Consider the following 20649-nt stretch of genomic DNA (forward strand, 5'->3'; position numbering starts at 1 on the left):
CACTCCAAAGAGAAAGGAAAACTTGAAATCACATCATATGGCCCCTTTAAATAATTTCAAGTATAATTAGATCTCAGCTAATGTTGTAAACTTTAAAGGAAGCCTACTACTTGCACATTGCTATAATATTAAAGGTTAAAACGAACAGTTATTCCAAACTAGTCCAAATTCAATTCAATATTTTTTATCAACACTCAAATAAAAATGTATGCAAGCATATGTAAATTGTATACTAGTTTTTAAATTACCTTATAAATCTAATTCTAAAATTAGATTTAAAAGATTTGTTGTTGATTTAAAGGCCATCTATTCATTTACACAGCGGCTGTTATGACTTTTCATGACAGATTTATTTAAAGAAACATTAAATATTTAAGACATCAGTAGACTGTGAATCTTTGGGTAAACATCAAATCGATTCAATTCACGATTCTTTCAAGAACTATTCGATTCAAGAATGATTTTTGCAAATTCAGAATGATTCGATTCGAGACAATTCACAGTTAAATTCGATGTGACTTGATTAATGATTCGATTCTGCATTCTTTGAGTATTAAGTATAAGTGCAGTTTTTATTGAGTAAAAGTGCAATCACATGAGTATTAAAATGCTTCCCCTAAATTATTGTGTACAATGCACATTTCTTAATATTAAGCGTAAAAAGTGTTTTAATGTCACTGTTGATGAGGATTGTATGATCTTTAATGGTCTTTAAATGCAAAATATTGTGATAGTGTCCCTGAAGTATATTTGCAATAGTTCCACTTTTAGTACAATCAAATGTACTTCATTATATCTTTAGTTGTACTTCAGCACTACTTTTAGACACTTAATTTGTTTTTGCTCTGTCCAAATGTGCAGTCTTCAATTGCTCATGTAATTTCAATGGTATGACTGAGAGCCATTGAAAAACTACAAAAAGTAAAACAAAGTAAAACTGGTTTACTTCAGCAGTACTGGCCACTAGTACTAAGGAGAGATCACACATGGGCTCAATTTGACTGGTCAGAAAATGTGTCAGTGTGAGCTACACACACAGCAGTGAACATACACCCGGAGCAGTGGGCAGCCATTTATGCTGCGGCACCCAGGGAGCAGTTGGGGGTTCGGTGCCTTGCTCAAGGGCACCTCAGTCGTGGTATTGAGGGTGGAGAGAGCGCTGGACATTCACTCCCCCCACCTACAATCCCTGCCGGTCCGAGACTCGAATCCGCAACCTTTGGATTACGAGTCCAACTCTCTAACCATTAGGCCATGACATACATATATATATGTATGTATGTGTGTGTGTGTATATATTTATGTGTATGTATGTATGTATGTATGTATATATATATATATATATATATATATATATATATGTGGTCATGTTTATTTTGTACTGCAATGCGTAGTAAAGTGGAAGAGATGATCGCGTTCAGTCAAGCTCCATGCTGTGGTTTCAATTGAGTCACCTGTAGCTATGTATGACATCACATTAAAGAGTGTCAAAATGACATTTATTGTTTGAATTTCCTGATAAAATGGAGATTTTGAAAGATGACATTTTGACTCTTATCAAAAGTAACAAAACGCAAAGCTTATTATTGCACAGGAGGAGAACTATAATGTCTAGTGAGATTTTATTTATGCATTAACTGAAAAAAAAAACCAGATTAAAAGGTAGAGTTTGGGATTTAAGTATTAATATCTTTTTTTTTAAAGGAAGATATATAAAATCAGGACAACGCTGTATTATTTTTTAATTATAATAAAGTTTCACATTCTGGTTTTATTGTATTTTTGGTCAAATAAATGCAGCCTTGGTGAACATAAGATATTCTTTCAAAAACAACAAAACATTTTGCTAAAACCAGACTTTTGAACGCTTGTGTATGTATGTACATAGGAACGTATGTTTCATGTACTGTAATTTAATCATCTTTTTACCTTCATTATAGTTCATTTTATGAATTTAGAACAATTTTTAAATAAAAATATTTAATGTAGTTTTAAATTAAAATGAGGTCATAGAAACCTACAGGCAATAATTATAGAATAATTCTAAAATAGTTAGATTAATTATAGCATGTAAAACCACAGTAAACTGCTGCTTGAAACTTCCCCCACACACACCTGTTGAGGGGCCATTAAAAAGAAGTGTTTGTTACATCGACAAGCATATCTCCTGAGGCAAGCTATGAATTTACTTTATGTGCAAGACATTTCAACATGAGTCTGAAATGCCTTAAACTGATATACCAATTCTCATCACACAACAACTAATGTCAGAGCCCATCTCAGCAGCGAACACAAACATGCAACTAAAGGATTATGCTAAGAATGCACAAAGAGAAAGTTTTTGCTTTTTTGCCATATGACTGTAAAGGAAATCAGAGCTTGTTTGTGTTGGAAAATAAGCAATTATATTGCCATTACAAACAAGAAGAAACTTTACAAGAAATGTACCATAAGAATCTGAAGTAAATATGCAGTCTGAGTCAGAATATACATCATCATAACATTTTGTTTTTGTACAGTATATCATTGGGTTCACAAAATGGCAATTCCCTTATTGTGTGAATAAATATTTAACATATTTATTTAAACATATTTCGATTATTTTTTGGCTTCCTATATTTAAGGTGTGATATTTGGCACTTTGATTTGCATTAAGAAACAGCAAGAAACATCGAAAAAAAAACAAGTGTGTTAAGATGCTTTACGTGCAGTTTTGTGTTAACAAAGAATGTGGCCCCAAACCTACAAGCCAAAATGTATCTGGTTTTAGTGTGTGACATCATCTTTTAAAAAATGTAAAATTGTTTTACTTAATACATCTGTTATGAAACATGTTTGTCTTTATGAGCTCTGTTAGCTGTGTGAGGGCCATAAATATTATTACATCTTTCTTGGCTGATATTTTCTAATAGCTTTAGCATTACCTACACCATACAGTTCAGCCAATGAATGCACAGACAGATAAACAATAAATAAACAAAATTCCTTGTTTGTTTTTTTTATAGATTTGACTGATATATTACCCTTCGGTTACTTCTGCTTATCAGACTGTGTGATATATCACTCACATAATGCAGAGAAACATTTTGCTACTAGATGAATTTCAGGGGTGAGGGTGAACAGTAACCCTCTGGGAATCAGACGGCAGTCTAATGCCACTTCTCTTCTCCTCACAGGTCTATGACAGGCTGCAGAAGTACAGAGCCCAGTGGCCTGCTCCGCTGTTGGAAAGCACACAGGGCCTGGCTCAGGACGTAAGTTCTCCTCTGGGGCATCTAGTGGTTTTTGTCTCCAGACCAGAGTGATCAGACTATCCAGCAGAGCTGGGACGGGATTCAGTTGCAGGACCTTTAGTCTGTTCAGTGTTGTCAGTTTGAAGTGTACTGGAAGGGATTACTTGTGAACACCCCAGTGTCACATAAATACATGTGCAGCTTCACAGACACTCATTTATTTATTGCATTTTTTTATTTTTTTTATTATTCTGGCCATACCTATTTATATACCAGGCCAAAATCCCATTTTTGTGTGTTAATGCCCAGCATGACCCAATTTTCCCTAAGCTCTTTAAAACTGCAGTGTATAATTTCTGCACCACCAGCATGACAAACTGGAAATTAGTTAAAAAATAATTATTGTTTCAAACAAGCTTCCCGAAAAAAACCCTATCATCTGCATTGGTCAAAGAAATAAATAGTCCTGTCCTAAATTCATACCACTGGTTGAGCCAATATCGCTACGTCATTATATGTGTATTATTAGTATATGTGAACAATAATAAATTATGTTTACTTTGCTCAAATTTTGAGTTTGGACAGCTACAGAGAGAAACTAGTAGCCAGACAACAATACAGTATCTCCTGTGTTGTCTCCAGTGATTTCCAATGTTAACTCCAGCAATCTCCAGCGATCTCCTACATCTCCATAAGTACCCTACTGTGTATGTATTTGTCTCTTCTGCTCCCTTTTGTAGTGTGCTGCTCTGGTATCCTACGAAAGACATCATTATTAGTATTGCTGCTCTATCTCTGCAACATCTCCATCTCTGCTAATTTACTTAGCTGTCATTATTCTTCAAATGAGCAATAAATACCTGCGATTGGGCTCCTAACATTTTCTGTGGCCAGAAGGCCAGACCACAACTCACTATGAACCTTGCAGGCACCACTCCCTTGATCCATTTTAATGAAGAGCTCTCCAATGGGCAAAAACGATATGGAATCAAGCTGGTCCTGCCACTCAGTCATGTCAGAACTTCATATCCTATTACTATCCCAGACAGCAACATAGTTTTGGCCCAGATCTGGCCCACATCTGGCCCGTGTGAAATTCATGTGGGCCAGATGTGGGCCGGATCTGGACCGACACTGCTTGCTGTCTGGGATGAGGTTTTTGGACATCCTTTTGGTGATACTTCAGTCAGTGAACAACTCTATCAGTTACATCAAGAAAAACCTCAATTATAGATTATGCTTTAAAGTTCTGGACCCTCGCACTCGCCAGTGACTGGAATGAGCCAACATTGTTAGCAACATACCAACAAGGACTGGAACTAGCATTGCGGCTGCAACACACTGCTTACAACAACTTCAGTGGGCTTGCATGATTCATTCAACTGTCCATCCGTGTGGCTCACTGGATGAAGAATTGCCTCAATTACATCTCACCTGCACCTCCTATCTTTTTTGTGAACAGTTATTTTTATTGAGACAAAACATTGCACTGTAGAAAAGAGCAAAATGCAACACCCAATCACCAGAAGAACAACAAATACACATGAATACAAAATAAATCACACATCAAAAAGAAGAAACGAACGATTCAACAATGTCAAAAGCAGTAAACATGCACCGAGTGCCCTCTGCAGACACAAACCACAACTTGGGGAAGGTGACATATGCACACAGAAGTCCATGTAGCAATCTCCAATGGATCATCTGATGACCTGGGTCATCTGAGGATGATGTGATTGTCTCCCAAATTTGATCAGAAAACAAAGTCTGCAAGTCACCGTTAATATCCCTAGACCAGATAACAACCACGGATAATGGTCTGCATGATTGTCCGAGGAGAAAGAGCAAACAACCGAAGCAGAAACAACAGAATTATCAGTGGGGAGAACCACTCTCCGCAAGGGATGTACAGGCAATTCTGTCAACATTATCACCATTTCTGTCTAAAAAGTCAGTGTAAAGTGATATTAAAATATGTGTTCTGAGTTTGTCACACAACAGAAAAATGTGTTATTGACCACCCAGCCAAATTTTAATAATAAAAAAAAACGCCAAGTAACTAAAATAAGTTATCAAAATCTTTGAAAAATAAGCAGGACTCTCTACTCTCAAACGTTGGGGGCGTGTCCGCTGTCGGCGCTGAAACCACGCCCACTCGCAGGAAAGCGGCAGTCTCTCTCAACTGTCAAATACGCTACAACCTAAATGGATGCTACTGATACTACCTCTAGTAGCTTAATTGGATTTATACAGCCATACATGTTTGAGCATGCAAGTTCGTTATTTAATTGTAGACACTGCAAGCTGCAGTGAATTGAAAACCTCCTCGTCGCCAAGGCCATAGATATACGGTCAAGGCTTTGAAAGAAGAGAAAGCGGTAAAGCTCGCGTTTCCAGATGCAAATTGTGAACGCTCCATGTTTTTAAATTGTATGTATTCTGCCACATATTGATGTCTCTGGGCTAAGAACCAGGTATCCCTTCATCCTATCAGGTATCCCATATCATCGACCAAGATGGCGGCGCGAACACATCGCGAGGCTCAGCGTCTCTCCAGTTTTTGCAATTTTGCAGTATTTTTCCTGCTCATCTCGGGTCTGTTCTCACTGAACAGCTTTGCCTTAACATCATACACCCGACAGGAGCTTTTGGATATCGGTCTGCACTTTTCCAACAGTTTTATAACCAATCATCGACTCATCCCGGAGATCTCCAGAACACCCGAGGCAACGCACTCTGCTCGGCCGGGCGGAAGTGCTCACAGGCGGCGCCGAGATCGTAAACAAAGGCGGGGGAAGCGCGGAGGACTAAGAGCTAAGCTAAAGCTAACACCGCACCGGCTCTCTTTACCCAGCATTTTCCTCGCTAATGTGCGGTCATTGGTGAACAAAATGGATGAAATACGACTTCGCATCACCCATAGTAAGAAACTTTTGGACTGCAATGTCATGGTTTTCACTGAAACATGGCTACATAGCGACATACCCAATAATGCTATTGATCTAACCGGACGCTACACGCTCCGAGCAGATAGAACGGCAGATGACTCCGGCAAGACCAGAGGCGGAGGATTGTGCATTTATGTGAACAAAGCTTGGTGTACGAACTCTGACATTGTTGGAAAACACTGCTCACCTAACCTAGAGTTTCTCATGGTCAAGTGTAGACCTTTCTATCTGCCGCGGGAGTTCACTTCCACCATCATAACTGCAGCCTATATTCCCCCGGATGCTAATGCCATGCTTGCTATGAACGAACTGCATGCGGCCATTAGTAAACAACAGACTGTACACCCGGAAGCTGCATTTATTGTTGCGGGTGATTTTAATCACTCCAACTTAAAGACAGTGCTCCCCAAATTCCATCAGCATGTCTCCTGCCACACTAGAGGAGAAAAAACTTTGGATCATGTTTACACAAACATAGCTGGAGCTTACATCGCGACTCCCCTCCCCCACCTCGGACAGTCTGATCACCTTTCTTTGTTTCTCACCCCCAAGTATTCACCCCTCATCAACCGTGTGAAGCCATCAGTGAAGACCATCAAAGTGTGGCCAATGGGAGCAGAGTCTGTACTTCAGGACAAATTTCAACAAACGGACTGGAGTATGTTTGCTTCCCAGGCTGCCAGTGGCTCTCACACGGACATTGACATCTATACCACCTCTGTACTGGATTACATCAATACCTCCATTGACAGTGTTACAACAGAGAAACAGATCACAACGTACCCTAATCAGAAGCCATGGATGAACAAGGAAGTGCGGCTCCTGCTGAAAGCCCGCAACACTGCTTTCAGATCAGATGACGCTCAGGCCTACAGCATATCCAGGGCTAACCTGAAGAGGGGCATCAAGAAGGCCAAGCACTGCTACAAGCTAAAGGTAGAGGAGCATTTTTCCAACTCTGACCCCCGGCGCATGTGGCAGGGCATCCAGGTCATCAGTGACTACAAACCATGCAACTCCACTCCAACGGTCACAGACGTCTCCTTCCTTGATGAGCTAAATGACTTTTATGCTCGCTTTGAGAATAACAACAAGGAGACAGCCACCAAGATCACACTCTCAGGAGACCATCAGACCCTCAAACTCACCTCCACAGATGTCTGCACAGCATTGAGCCGGATCAATGCATGCAAGGCCGCTGGCCCTGACGGCATTCCTGGACGTGTGCTCAGGATATGTGCAGAGCAGCTCGCAGAGGTCTTCACAGACATTTTCAACCTGTCCCTCACCCAAGCAACTGTGCCAACATGCCTTAAGGCCACATCCATTGTGCCAGTGCCGAAACACTCCTCCCCGACGTGCCTGAATGACTACCGCCCCGTAGCACTCACACCCATTGTAATGAAGTGCTTTGAGCGACTGGTCCTGGCACACCTCAAGAACTGCCTCCCACCCACACTGGACCCACACCAATTTGCCTACCGTAGCAATAGGAGCACTGAGGATGCAGTATGCACAGTACTGCACTCGGTACTCACACACCTGGATAATAACAACACTTATGCACGGATTTTGTTTGTTGATTTCAGCTCAGCATTCAACACCGTCATTCCCTCCAAGCTGATCACTAAACTTGGAGACTTGGGTGTTAACACCTCCCTCTGTAGCTGGATTATGGACTTTCTGACCAACAGACCTCAGCATGTTAGGTCAGGCCACACCTGCTCCACCACCATCACACTCAACACCGGCGTACCACAGGGCTGTGTGCTGAGCCCATTCCTCTACTCCCTCTACACCCATGACTGCAGGCCTGTGCATGGATCCAACTCCATCATCAAGTTTGCTGACGACACCACAGTGATTGGCCTCATCAGAGACAACGATGAGACTGCCTACAGGGAGGAGGTACAGCACCTGGCTGCATGGTGCGCTGACAATAACCTGCTCCTCAACACCAGCAAGACAAAGGAACTTATTGTGGACTTCAGGAAGAAGAAAAGTGGAACGCATGACCCCATCCACATTAACGGGATGGTTGTTGAACGTGTCTCCAGCTTCAAGTTCCTGGGAACCCACATCTCGGAGGACCTGACCTGGACCACCAACACATCCAGCCTAGTCAAGAAGGCTCACCAACGCCTCTTCTTCCTTAGGACACTGAAGAAGAACCACCTGTCTCCAATAATCCAGCGGAACTTCTACCGGTGTGCAATTGAAAGCATCCTGACCAACTGCATCACAGTCTGGTATGGGAACTGCACAGTTGCTGACCGCAAGGCACTGCAGAGGGTGGTGAAAACCGCCCAACGCATCACAGGGACACCACTTCCTGCCATTGAGGACGTCCAGAGAAAACGCTGTTTACGTCGAGCTCGCGGCATTCTTAAGGACTCCTCTCACCCTGACCATAGACTGTTTAAATTACTGCCCTCTGGGAGGCGCTTCAGGAGCCTCCGATCAAGGACAAGCAGACTCAGGAACAGCTTTTTCCCTACAGCTGTTTCCCTACTAAACTCTGCCCAGTGATACCCCCCTCACACACCACCACAAACTCTTCACCCCTCCCCATCATTAAAATCGGTTAAAAAACAAAAACAAAAAAAAACATCCACACACTGAGTACTATGCACTGGAAATTTTTATTTCTATGCACTTTCAATGTTCATTGCACTAGTATTTATATATCTTAATGTATAGCTTATTCATATCCATTTGTAATTATATTCATAGTTTTTGCTCATAGTGTACATACATTTACTGTACAATGCATCTGTATAGTATGTTCATATCACCCATCTGTATATCATACTGATAGTATTTAAAAATTTGTAAATTATGTCCATAGTACTACTGCCTTATCTGTATATTCTGTACATATGTAACTATTGTAGACACTGTATATCCTGTACCTCTGCTTATTGCACTTCTGGTTAGATGCTAACTGCATTTCGTTGCCCTGTACCTTACATGTGCAATGACAATAAAGTTGAATCTAATCTAATCTAATCTAATCCTAGAACCGTCCCGGCCTAGAATCTGTATATCTAACATCACAGACATTCAAAAAGACAAACTAAGAACTTGACCTCTCAACAGTTATTATAGTGTTAGGGGCGGGGCCATGCTCGGTGGCTCCATTGCGTCATCGAGCCACCGTTTTAGCCCCGCCCAAAAAAATCCTGAACACAGAACTGGTGAAAAACTGTTTAACGGTTTAACTCCACAATTCTGTGTTTAATACATTTCTAACATTTGTAATGTGTTTAGAAACACTTCTCAGAATTCTCTTTACACGGACTTTAAATTTCTTCTAACAATTATCAAAAAACCTTTTAGTTGATTGTCAGTTGCAGCAAAGAGACCACCTCGTAATATTTATTATTGCATCTATGAACATCATCCTTCCGCAAATTAGCTTCCTGGATTAAAGCAATGTCAACCTTTTTTCGTCGCAGTAGTTCTAAAAAACGTTTATGGGGCCATTTAAACCATTGGCATTACAATTTAGTATATTAATTTCAGTCATTACTATCAAACAAATAAGCGAACCGAACTAATGAAAGAAAGTAATGCCAGTGCAAATGAATTATCTCAACCGAAAAACCCATTAAAATAAAGAAAGCCCACCCTATAAAACTTCTACAGACTGGGGTGAAAACCCCAGGCTGCCGCCCTCCCCTGTCTTAATCAGTGACAGAAACATGACAGCCAGTACGATTCAGAACACCGCCATTAGCCCTATTATAAGAGAACGTCTCAGGTTGCGTATGTAACCATGGTTCCCTGAAGGGAACGAGACGCTGCGTCGAAACCTGCGTGACCAGGCTCTGAATATGATGTGTAATCAGTCAAACAATGGCGAGGCGTCACGGGCAGGGGGACGTCACGACCAGGAAGCATATAAGCACGTGCGGCGGAGCCGGCTTCAGCTTCAAGTCATGAAGCAAGCGCTGGCAGGGATGCCGGAAGTGTGGCAACGTGACGCAGCGTCTCGTTCCCTTCAGGGAACCATGGTTACATACGTAACCTGAGACGTTCCCTTCCAGGAACTTCGAGCTGCGTCGAAACGCATATGGGAACGAGATACCAACGCCGCCAGACTGACAAGTCCCTGCCTGGTGTCAGGACGAAAGGACAGAGGAGCCGGGAGTGGCTCGGATGTCGAGGTCATAGAACCTAACGAAAGTCAGGGGCGTGGACCACCCAGCTGCGTTGCAGATGTCCTGCATGGAACACCTGCCCAGAAGGCCTTGGAGGCCGCCACACCTCGGGTTGAGTGCGCTCTGACTCCCACCGGCGGGGGGAGCTCAGAGGCCTCGTATGCAAAAGCCATGGCACCCACAATCCACCTACTAAGAGAGGGCTTCGTAGCAGGAAGACCCCTCCTAGGCGGACCATAGCACACGGGCAGCTGGTCCGACTTTCTCCACAGGGAGGACCTGTGGATGTATGCGTCCAGTGCTCGCACTGGACACACACGGTTGTGCTTCTCCTGGTCTGGCTCCCCGAAGGGAGGAGGATAGAAGGCCTGCAGTACGACCGGCTGTGGAACGACCGACGGGACCTTCGGAACATACCCCACGCGGGGGTAGAGGAATACTTTCGCCGAACCGGGCGCAAAGTGAATAGAAGCCGTTGTCAGGGCCTGAAGGTCACCCACCCTCCTCAGAGAGGTGATAGTCAATAGGAAGACGGTCTTGATAGTGAGGAGTCTCTCAGTTATCTCCTGAATGGGCTCGAAAGGTGCAATGCACAGAGCCTCCAGAACCACAGCCAGATCCCACGTAGGGACGCGAGATCGTACCGGAGGCCTCAGCCTCAACGCACCGCGGAGGAAACGTGTAACTACGGGGTGTCTACCCACTGACTGGCCACCAATAAGGGCGTGGTATGACGAAATAGCTGCCACGTAGACCTTAACAGTGGAATGGGTTACCCCTGCGGAGAAACGGGCCTGCAGGAACTCCAGAACTGCACCAACGGGGCAGTTGACTGGGTCGAGCTGGCGGTCCCCGCACCAAGAAGTGAAGAGCCTCCACTTCAAGGCATACAGTTTCCTCGTAGAGGGAGCTCTGGATTGGAGGATGGTCTCGACAACCTCGGTTGACAGACCGGAAGCTATGAGCTGTGCCCCCTCAGGGGCCACACCCACCGCTTCCATAACTCCGGGCGAGGGTGCACCTCGGTGCCCCCGGCCTGTGAGAGGAGGTCCCTCCTGACGGGCACTTCCCAGGGAGTGCCGTCGAGGAGAGATATCAGGTCCGAGAACCATACTCGGCCCGGCCAGAACGGTGCTACTAACAGTAGACTGACCTCGTCCCGGCGCACTCTCGCCAGAACTCCGGGGAGCAGAGAGATCGGGGGGAAGGCATACAAACGGAGCCTCGGCCACGTCTATACCATAGCGTCCAGTCCCAGAGGAGCTGGAGGAACCAGAGGGGACATTGCGCTGACTCTCGAGTGGCGAAGAGGTCCACCTGTGCCTGGCCAAAACCTTCCACATCCATACCCCGGGCCTCGGCCCCTGTCTCGACAGGACGCCTGCTCCCACATAAAGATGCCCAGGAATGTGCACAGCTCTCAGTGATAGGAGCTTGCCCTGGGACCACAACACAAGGATCTGGTGTGCCAGCTTATACAAGGGGCGCGACCGCAGACCTCCTTGGTAGTTGATGTAAGAGACCACTGCCGTGCTGTCGGTGCGCACCAGCACGTGGTGATCTCTTAGGTCTGGGAGGAAGTGCTTGAGCGCACGGAACACAGCTAGGATCTCTAGCTGGTTGAATAACTGGCCGTGGAACAACTGAGGGTACCTTAGGGACATACCCCGGCCTGGGGTACAGAAATGCTCTCGCCATACCAGGCGCAAACTCAAGACATGATGGGGCCACTGACAGGACCTGCAGATCACCGATTCTCTTCAAAGAAGAGATGGCTAAAAGAAATACAGTCTTGACTGTCAAAAATCTCAAAGGAACCTCTTCCAGGGGTTCAAAAGGAGCTTTAGAAAGGGCCTCTAGAACCACAACCAAATCCCAAGTAGGCATCCTTGGGCGTACCGAAGGCTTCAGCCTCCTGGTACCCCAGAGAAATCGTGTTACTAACAGGTTCCTCCCTAGAGACTGCTCGCCCACAGAGGCGTGGTGAGCAGCAATAGCGGCCATGTAGACATTCAACGTGGAGGAGGATAACCCTGAGGTAAATCTGTCTTGCAGAAATTCCAACACTGACCCGATAGGGCAAACTACTGGGTCCAGCTGACGGCTGTGACACCAGGACGTGAACAGTTGCCATTTAGCAGTGTACGATTTTCTCGTAGAGGGAGCTCTGGACTGGAGGATGGTCTCAACAACCTCGGTTGAGAGACCGGATGCTATGAGTTGTGCCCCCTCAGCTTCCACAACTCTGGGCGGGGGTGAAAAAGGGTGCCCCCCGCCTGAGAGAGGAGATCCCGCCTGATGGGAATCGCCCATGGAGAGTCTTCTAGCAGGGCTACCAGGTCTGCAAACCATGGATGCCCGGCCAGTATGGGGCTACTAACAAGAGACGAACCCCGTCCCAGCGAACTCTCTCTAGAACTCCCGGGAGCAGAGCAATCGGGGGGAAAGGCATACAGACAAAGCCTCGGCCACGTCTGTACCATAGCATCCAGCCCCAGTGGAGCTGGATGAGTCAGAGAGAACCAGAGGGGACATTGTGAGGTCTCTCGAGACGCAAACAAGTCCACCTGGGATCGACCAAACTTCCTCCAAATCTGCTCTATCACCTCGGTGTGGAGCAACCATTCCCCGTGCCTCAGCCCCTGTCTCGACAGGATGTCTACTCCCTGATTGAGGTACCCAGGGATGTACACTGCCCTCAGGGAGAGCAGTTTCCCCTGGGCCCACAGAAGGATCTGGCGCTCCAGCCTGTACAGGGGGACGTATTGTCTGTGCGAACTAGCACATGATGGCCTCTCAGGTCTGGGAGAAAATGATTCAATGCTTGAAATACTGCCAGCATCTCCAGGCAGTTGATGTGCCAACTGATATGTGGCCCTTCCCACAGGTGTGGCCACTCTTGACCGCTCCCCAGCCCGTGAGGGAGGCGTCCGTCGTTAGCGTATCGCAACGACACGGAGCCCTGAACACGGGGCCTTGTGACAGGAACCACGGTTTCTTCCACATGTCTAAGGCACACAAGCATCGCCGCGTGACCTTGATTATGCGAAACGGGTTGCCCCTCGGGGAAAACCCTGTGGTCTTGAGCCACCACTGCAAGCGTCTCATGTACAGCAGGTCAAAAGTTACCACGTTGGACGCAGCTGCCATCAGACCCAACAGTTTCTGAAACTGCTTCACAGTGAGTGACTGGCCTTCTCTCACTCTCTTGACTGTCGCGAGGATCGACTCGATACGAGCAGGAGACAGATGTGCCTGCATCGTGGTCGAATCCCACACCACGCCCAGATAAGTGGTCCTCTGTAGTGGAGGAAGCACACTTTTCTTCGCGTTTAGTCTTAACCCCAAGTCTTTCATGTGAGAGAGAATGACATCTCGATGCCAAACTGCTACCTGCTCTGATTGAGCTAGAATCAACCAATCGTTGATGTAATTCAGTATGCGGATCCCCTGGAGTCGCAAGGGAGCCAGAGCACCATCCACACACTTCTTGAAAGTGCGGGGTGAGAGTGTTAGACCGAAGGGAAGAACCCGATATTGGTACGCTTTGGCCCCGAAAGCAAACCTTAGGAACTTCCTGTGTTGAGGAAGGATGGATAAATGGAAGTAGACGTCTTTCAGATCTATAGACACAAACCAGTCCTCGGACCTGATTTGGGACATGACTTGCTTGATAGTAAGCATCTTGAACTTGAGTCTCATGACAATCGCAGATCTAGAATTGGACGCAACCCCTCATCCTTCTTCGGGATGATGAAGTATCGGCTGTAGAACCCGGACTCTCTGTCGAGAGGAGGGACCACCTCGATGGCCTCCTTCCTCAAGAGAGTAGCTACTTCTTGTTCCATTACCAGAGTCTGCTCGGGGCCCACCAGAGTGGGAAACACCCCGTTGAATAGAGGCAGATGTGACCCGAACTGAATCTTGTACCCTCTCTCTACAGTGTGCAGGACCCATTGAGATACATTTGGCAGAAGCTTCCACGCTTCCAGAAAATGTACTAAGGGAACCAGTCTCTCGAGATTGGCCTCTGGTGTGCTTTGAACTGCTAGCTCGGTGCCCTGAAGCGGAGGACCGGCAGGGGACGGCCGTTCTAGCTGTTCTAGAGATTTTATTGGGGGTAGCGAGCCCCTCAGGACCGCTACGTTTCCGGGCGGAAGCTGAGATATACTCGCCGGAGACCGCCGCGCCCTAAAGCACCGTGGGTGGCAGGGTTAGCAGACCGATCTCCTGAGGGCACTGAGGAGAGACGCCCATCGTGTGATGAGGTGTGAACCGCTCTTCCCCAGAGGGGCCTCCCCTCAGAAGTCCTGGACCGTGAGCGTCAGGACCTCTTGGCCGAAGTTTTCTTATTGAAAATGATGGTCCTCAGACCCGTCATCTCCTTTGAAAACTTCGACTTGGAGCGCCGCCCCCCCCTCCTGCCTTTCTTTCTGAGGGGGAGTGCGAGTAGCAACACTCCGCTTCTGGACTTTGCGATGTGAGGAGCTGGTACATGACTGGGGCTGATCCCGCCTATCAGCCCCATGAGAACGGCGAAGGAAATGCAGCCGCTTGTTTCTTGGCCTCCTGGAATCTGTCGACGACCATATTTACAGCATCGCCGAACAGCCCAGAAGGCACTAGCGGGGCATCAAGGAGAAAGACCCTGTCTTTATCGTTAATATTAGACAGGGTCAACCACAGATGTCTCTCCGTGGCCACTAGGGCTGCCATAGACCACCCAATTGCTCTGGCGGTCTCCTTTGTGGCCCGAAGTGACAAATCTGTGGCTCTACGCAATTCAGTGATATCGTCATTTCTTATATCTTCTTCCTCATCCATGTCTTTTAGCAGGTCAGCCTGGTATGCCTGCAACAACGCCATAGTGTGCAAGCAAGCTCTAGCCTGACCCGTTGCCATGTACGCTTTACCCACCAAAGCCGAAGAAGTCCGAAGCGGCTTGGTGGGTAACACCGGGGCCTAAAGGGAAGATACACCTCCAGGCGAAAAAAAAAACAGAAAACAACATTGCTAATGTTAGTGCTAATAAATGTTTCTTGAGTACCAAATGGGTATGTTAGAAGGATTTCTGAAGGACACTGAAGACTGATGTAATGAGATGACACAAGAATAAATGACATTTTAAAATATATTTAATTATAATTTTGGTAAGCAGTACTACTGACTAAAAAGTTGTTAATTCATGTTTTGCTTTTTGTGAAGCATTTTCATCACAAAAACAGTTGGATTACACTTCAACATCTATCTTTCCTCAGTTATCTCCCTTGTATTCACATTTCTATTATAAAACTAAAGTTTTTCCTCTTCCTTGCACACCTTGCAAAAACAATCAGCTCTGTCTTTATCAACTCAATTCTGCAGAGACTTAAAAAACAAAGATTATCTCCAGCTTTTGACTGTGCATGCTGTATTTCATTAAGGCAAAGAGTAGTTTTAAAGTGATATCACTTTCCATCTTCTCTAGGACTGAAAACGAGGAGGACATTTTGGAGCATTAAGCCGTTAAAAGCATTTTCCTTACATTGCAGCTCAGTGTAAAATTTCAGTTTTGGAGATTTAATGGATGTTTAATGTCAGGTCTGGTGTCACTCAGAACCACATTCAGTCAAGTTGGTTGTTGCTTGGCTGAACCACAACAGAAACAGCTATTTCTCCAGGGCTCCTAGTACTGTGGCTTTTTGACCTGCTATGCAAACATTCGCATAATATTGTCAAGTGGGTTGGGATAGATTGAACCAGACCCCCGAGCATTGCCAAAGCAAACTGGCACCAGATCAGTTCATGATACCTGGAGCATAAACTAAGCCAAATGGGCTGGTCAGAGATGTTTGCCTGTTATACCATATCGACATTATTAAATGTTTAATGCTTCTTATTTTTCATTCCAGTTGGCAGAAGAGCTGCACTGTGTAGTCGCCAGCCCAGAGACAACTGAGTTGTTATACCTGCTCTCTAAACCTCATGTACAGGTGAGAAGAGAATGTGCATTTAGGTCAAGATTTAATGACAATCACAAAAAAGGCAGAGGCTTGACTGACATAAAGGATTGACTGAAAACAGAAGCAAATAAAAGAATCTCTACTGGTGTCAATAGACAAAGTACATAAATAGTATTTGGTGAAACTTTCATAATAGACACAAAATATGGTTGATAAAATATGGAAAATATATATTACTCTTTGATGCCAATCATGAACTGGATATGAAAAGAAAAAATATCATCTTTAGACCTGTAAAAATCCAGACCCACACATTAAGTTTATAGAGTTCAGGAGTTTCACTCATGAGGGCTTTAACAGCTTTATTTGTGATTGGTCTAATGATATTTTGCTTCTTGGATCGTTTTTTTGGCTCTCACATTTTATAAAGCAACACTGGGTTGCCTCAGTAAGGTGATATTCAATATGGAAAGCTTCTTTATCAAGCCAAGTGTAAAGACCAGTCAACAGTGTTTATTGTTTATTTACCTTTTGATTTGCTGAAAATATTTATATTTTTTATTTAAATGCTACTTTTCAAAGGATTGTGGTCTGTAAAATGTATTAATGTTTTTGAAAGTCACTTATAAAGGCTGCATTTATTTTATTATAAAGCTGCCCTACATTTTTTCTCATTCAAAAAGATCCTTTACTCGATCATTTCATATCTTTTCTCTTGGTTGCGCTGCTACCAGTAGTGTGTATTTTCATTAGAGCTTTTATCCAATCATATTTCAGCAATCGTGTTGCCAGGGTCAAATAAATCTGCCTAAGGCCTTCAGAATCAACAGTGCAGGCATCTGTATCTTAAAATCAAGGGCAATGAAACCGTTGCTTTAACGAATCAGATTTTGAATTGGCAGCACCAGGGCCATCTAGCAGGCTTACGATAATGTCAGCATTTTTCTCGTCCTTTGATTGAATGGTCAGAGAGCGTACTAGTCAAAGCTAGTAAAAAGCATCACTGTAAATCATTTTTGTTTTCACAGTATTATTACTGTTTCTCAGGTTTCTTACCGTATATGCTGTATGTAGTGCATTATTGTAGATTTTCAGTGCATTCTGAGAAATATACGCATTCTGTAACTCTAAATACTAAAGTACTAAATGACCGTGAAAAACAACCACACGCCTCCTCTGCACCAGCTCTGTGAAAGACTCATGAAGATGAAAAAAAAAAAAAAGTATGGTAGGTTAAATTTAATTTTTTACTTTTTCTTTTTATCGCTTTATGCATTGTATTCTGATGTTATTTGCAAGATATAATACTACGTTTAAGTTTCCATACGAATATCTCAGTTTCCGAGTCGAGCTTTATTAATTGGTCTTTTCCCCCAGCCGCAGAGGCAGACCGGCAGGGAGATTCGGCGCGAAGTTGAGAGTCTTCGGGGTAGCCTACGCTAACACATATATACACTTTTCTTCATCATCTTGTATGAGCTATTTTAATGTTACTTGTTGCACATTTTCCCAAAAAAGCTGCGCTAACGATTTTCCTCGTGCAGTGCGCTAGCAGACCAGCGGGGCGACTCGTGAAGACGAAAAGCAGTAAGAGTTTGTTAAAAGGTTAGGTCAACTTTAAAACACATGTAATCGCCTTATTTGTTTTATACCAATGTTATCTGTAAGGTATAAATACGTTTGAGTGAATAAATGTCTGTAAGAACATCGAGTGGACTATGTGACCCTGGTCCAGAAAACCAGTGAAAATAAAACCCCCCAAATAAAAACATAGTAGGTTTTATTCGCTAATCAACGTAAATAATGATTTAATAATTATTTCTGCCATAATTATTCTAAAGCACCATTTTACAGAAATAGTGTTTAAAGAATAATGTTAAAGTGAACAAAATATCGGTAATTCTAACATTACACTCTTTGTTTTTAATTGAATACATCACATCCGGTTGGGCGGTCACATATACCCTGCGTTCCATTCGGAAGGGCTCATCCCTATGCCCTAATCCCTTCAAAGGGTTTACCCTCCGGAGTGAGAGCTTTGAAGAGTTGACGGGTGTAGGGGACCAAACAACTGTTTCTTGAAGTGCCCTTCTGCATCATCATCCCGTGCCCACACAGAGCCGCCGTTATCATGGAAAGAATCAGTGCAAAGGATCACGGGGGCCTGAAGTGTCGATCAGTTGTACCCTTCGAAATCCTTCATTCCGAAGGGCCCTTTGAAGTGGCCAGTTTTGAGCACTTCGGTTTGGAACAACCCTTCAATATGGCAGCCATGATTGTTTTCACTTCGAAGTGCCCTTCGGAGGGTGATATATCCCGTTTTGAACGCACCGATACGGTCTAGCCGCAGAAGTTCAAATATTTTAAGGCACCCGAAGCTCAAATCGGATCCGAATTTTGATCGGAACTCCACTCAGCTCCTGCACTACTCTCCATTGGAAATGAATGACTTCCGGTGTGTCGCTTGTCGCTCATCAGAGATAACGGAAAGGTGACTTAAGATGGATTAATTCATGTAGGGCGCCACTGAAGGCCTAGGTGTGAAATGCACGGCCCGCCACTGATATTCATTATACATACTATTGTTCAAAAAACAGTGTTTTGTAGCATTCCGTCACACATTATCCCTTACAAATGCGTCTAACTGAATTCCTGATTCCTCTGTTTTCATTATCCTCTTCAGGCTCTTCTCTCAGTGCATGATATGGTGTCTCAGAAAGAGTTTGACCCTCGGTTGCCACCTCTGCCCCCACTTCCTGATTACATCGAGAAAGAGGAAGATTCAATCAAGATTGTTTGCTTGGTTAAAAACCAGGAGCCACTGGTGGGTCCCTCTGAATAACATGAGTAAAAATATAGGAAAATAGTTGGTTAAAACAGTTTTGTAGTAGGAACTCAGTAGTTAAGTAATATCAATTATCCAGAAGAGAGAGCTGCTTCATCTTTAAATGTAACGTGCAGTGGTCTGCCTTACAACATCAAACTGTCAGATACATTTACAAACTCATTTCTGAAGACTATTGCTTGAAAAAATCATTCATAGATTAACTTTTTCCATAAATTAAACTGTGAGTTATACTTCATGTTTATATAAGGTCAGGTTACTGAAATTGATTAGGAATCAATTGAAATCAACCAAATCAACTGAAATTGATTACTTCACTGAATTGTTTTTGATTATAATCAGCATAACACTAATAAGGCACGCATGTTTAGGGGTAAGATGTGGATTATAATACTAAAGAGTATCAAAGTGCAACCTGGATCAGTTTTGCCCTCAACTCTACCTCCAGAATCATATTTTCCATCTCTGAGCAAAACCATCTGCACTTACATTTGTGTTACTTAGATGGGATGATTTCAATACAAATAGGAAACGCTGTACAGCGCTCTGCAAATAAAATGCATGACTTCAGATCGAACCCTCTAAAACAAGGTCTATCTTTTTATTGTGGTTTATCCTTCTCGTTCTGACGCACAATGTGGCTGTCTTCCCATTCATAATGCATAACTTGTAAAATGCAGAGTTTGCCTATTATGAGTCTTTTCGTCTATAACATCTGGTGAATGATACTGAAGAAGGCAACCATTTGAATGGAGCTTTATGAATTCCAGAGAATGAACGGAAAGAGCATCATAATTTTTTGACACGAATGTGACGAAGAGCCCCTCCATGCCATCCGCTCGCTAAACTGATTTTTTTTTTTTTCCATCTGTTGTCGATCATGATTGTGATTGGAATGGAATATTCTATGATGAATCATAGAACAGTAAAATACACAAACTTTTCAAGCAGTCTGGTGGGAACAAGATGCAGAGTGTCACTAAATAAACTATACTGTTTTATTTTAGATTTATTGTAATTTTTTTAAGTTAGCAAGGACACATACAGTTGATTAAAAACGGCAGTAAAAAAAAAAAAACGTTTATATTGCTACAAAAAAAATCTGTTGTAACTAAATGCTGTTCATGGTTTGCACAAAAATATTAAGCATGACAACTGTTTTCAAAATTAATAATAATAAGAAATATTTATCAATCACTAAATCAGCTTTTTTGAATAATATCTGGATCATGTGACACTGAAAACTGGAGTAACGGCTGCCAAAATATTTGCTTTGCATCACAGGAATAAATTACTTTTTAAAATATATTCAAATATAAATTTCTGTTTTATTGTAATAATAGTTCATAATATTTATATTTTTAATGTATTATTACTACAGTCACTGTGTTTTGGATTGTTTCAGTGGTTTGGTTAGAATATATTTCTTGTTTCTCAGTTTCGCTGCATAGTGACCGTCTACACAATATCTGAAACTAGTGCTCTGCCTTCAACACAGTAGCATGCTCTGATACTATA

At 43.6% G+C, this 20649-nt stretch overlaps 2 protein-coding genes across 2 annotated transcripts in view; both read left to right on the plus strand.

The window, feature by feature from the left end:
* Nucleotides 1-17495, plus strand: part of LOC306846240 (MAGUK p55 subfamily member 7-like) — a 30026-nt gene extending 12531 nt beyond the window's left edge. Inside the window, exons 5-6 of the mRNA XM_079379468.1 lie at nt 3177-3254; nt 16236-17495. Coding sequence (XP_079235594.1) covers nt 3177-3254; nt 16236-16397 — 240 coding nt within the window. The 3' untranslated portion in view covers nt 16398-17495. The remainder of the gene's footprint in view (nt 1-3176; nt 3255-16235) is intronic.
* A 1054-nt stretch (nt 17496-18549) lies between these two features.
* Nucleotides 18550-20649, plus strand: part of LOC306846502 (MAGUK p55 subfamily member 7-like) — a gene marked incomplete at both ends in the record, with an annotated part of 28964 nt that continues 26864 nt past the window's right edge. Inside the window, 2 exons of the mRNA XM_079379936.1 lie at nt 18550-18624; nt 18970-19110. Of these exons, the coding sequence (XP_079236062.1) occupies nt 18550-18624; nt 18970-19110 (216 nt within the window). The remainder of the gene's footprint in view (nt 18625-18969; nt 19111-20649) is intronic.

This window comes from Barbus barbus (assembly GCF_936440315.1).
Source record: "Barbus barbus genome assembly, chromosome: 26".
NCBI lineage: Eukaryota > Metazoa > Chordata > Actinopteri > Cypriniformes > Cyprinidae > Barbus > Barbus barbus.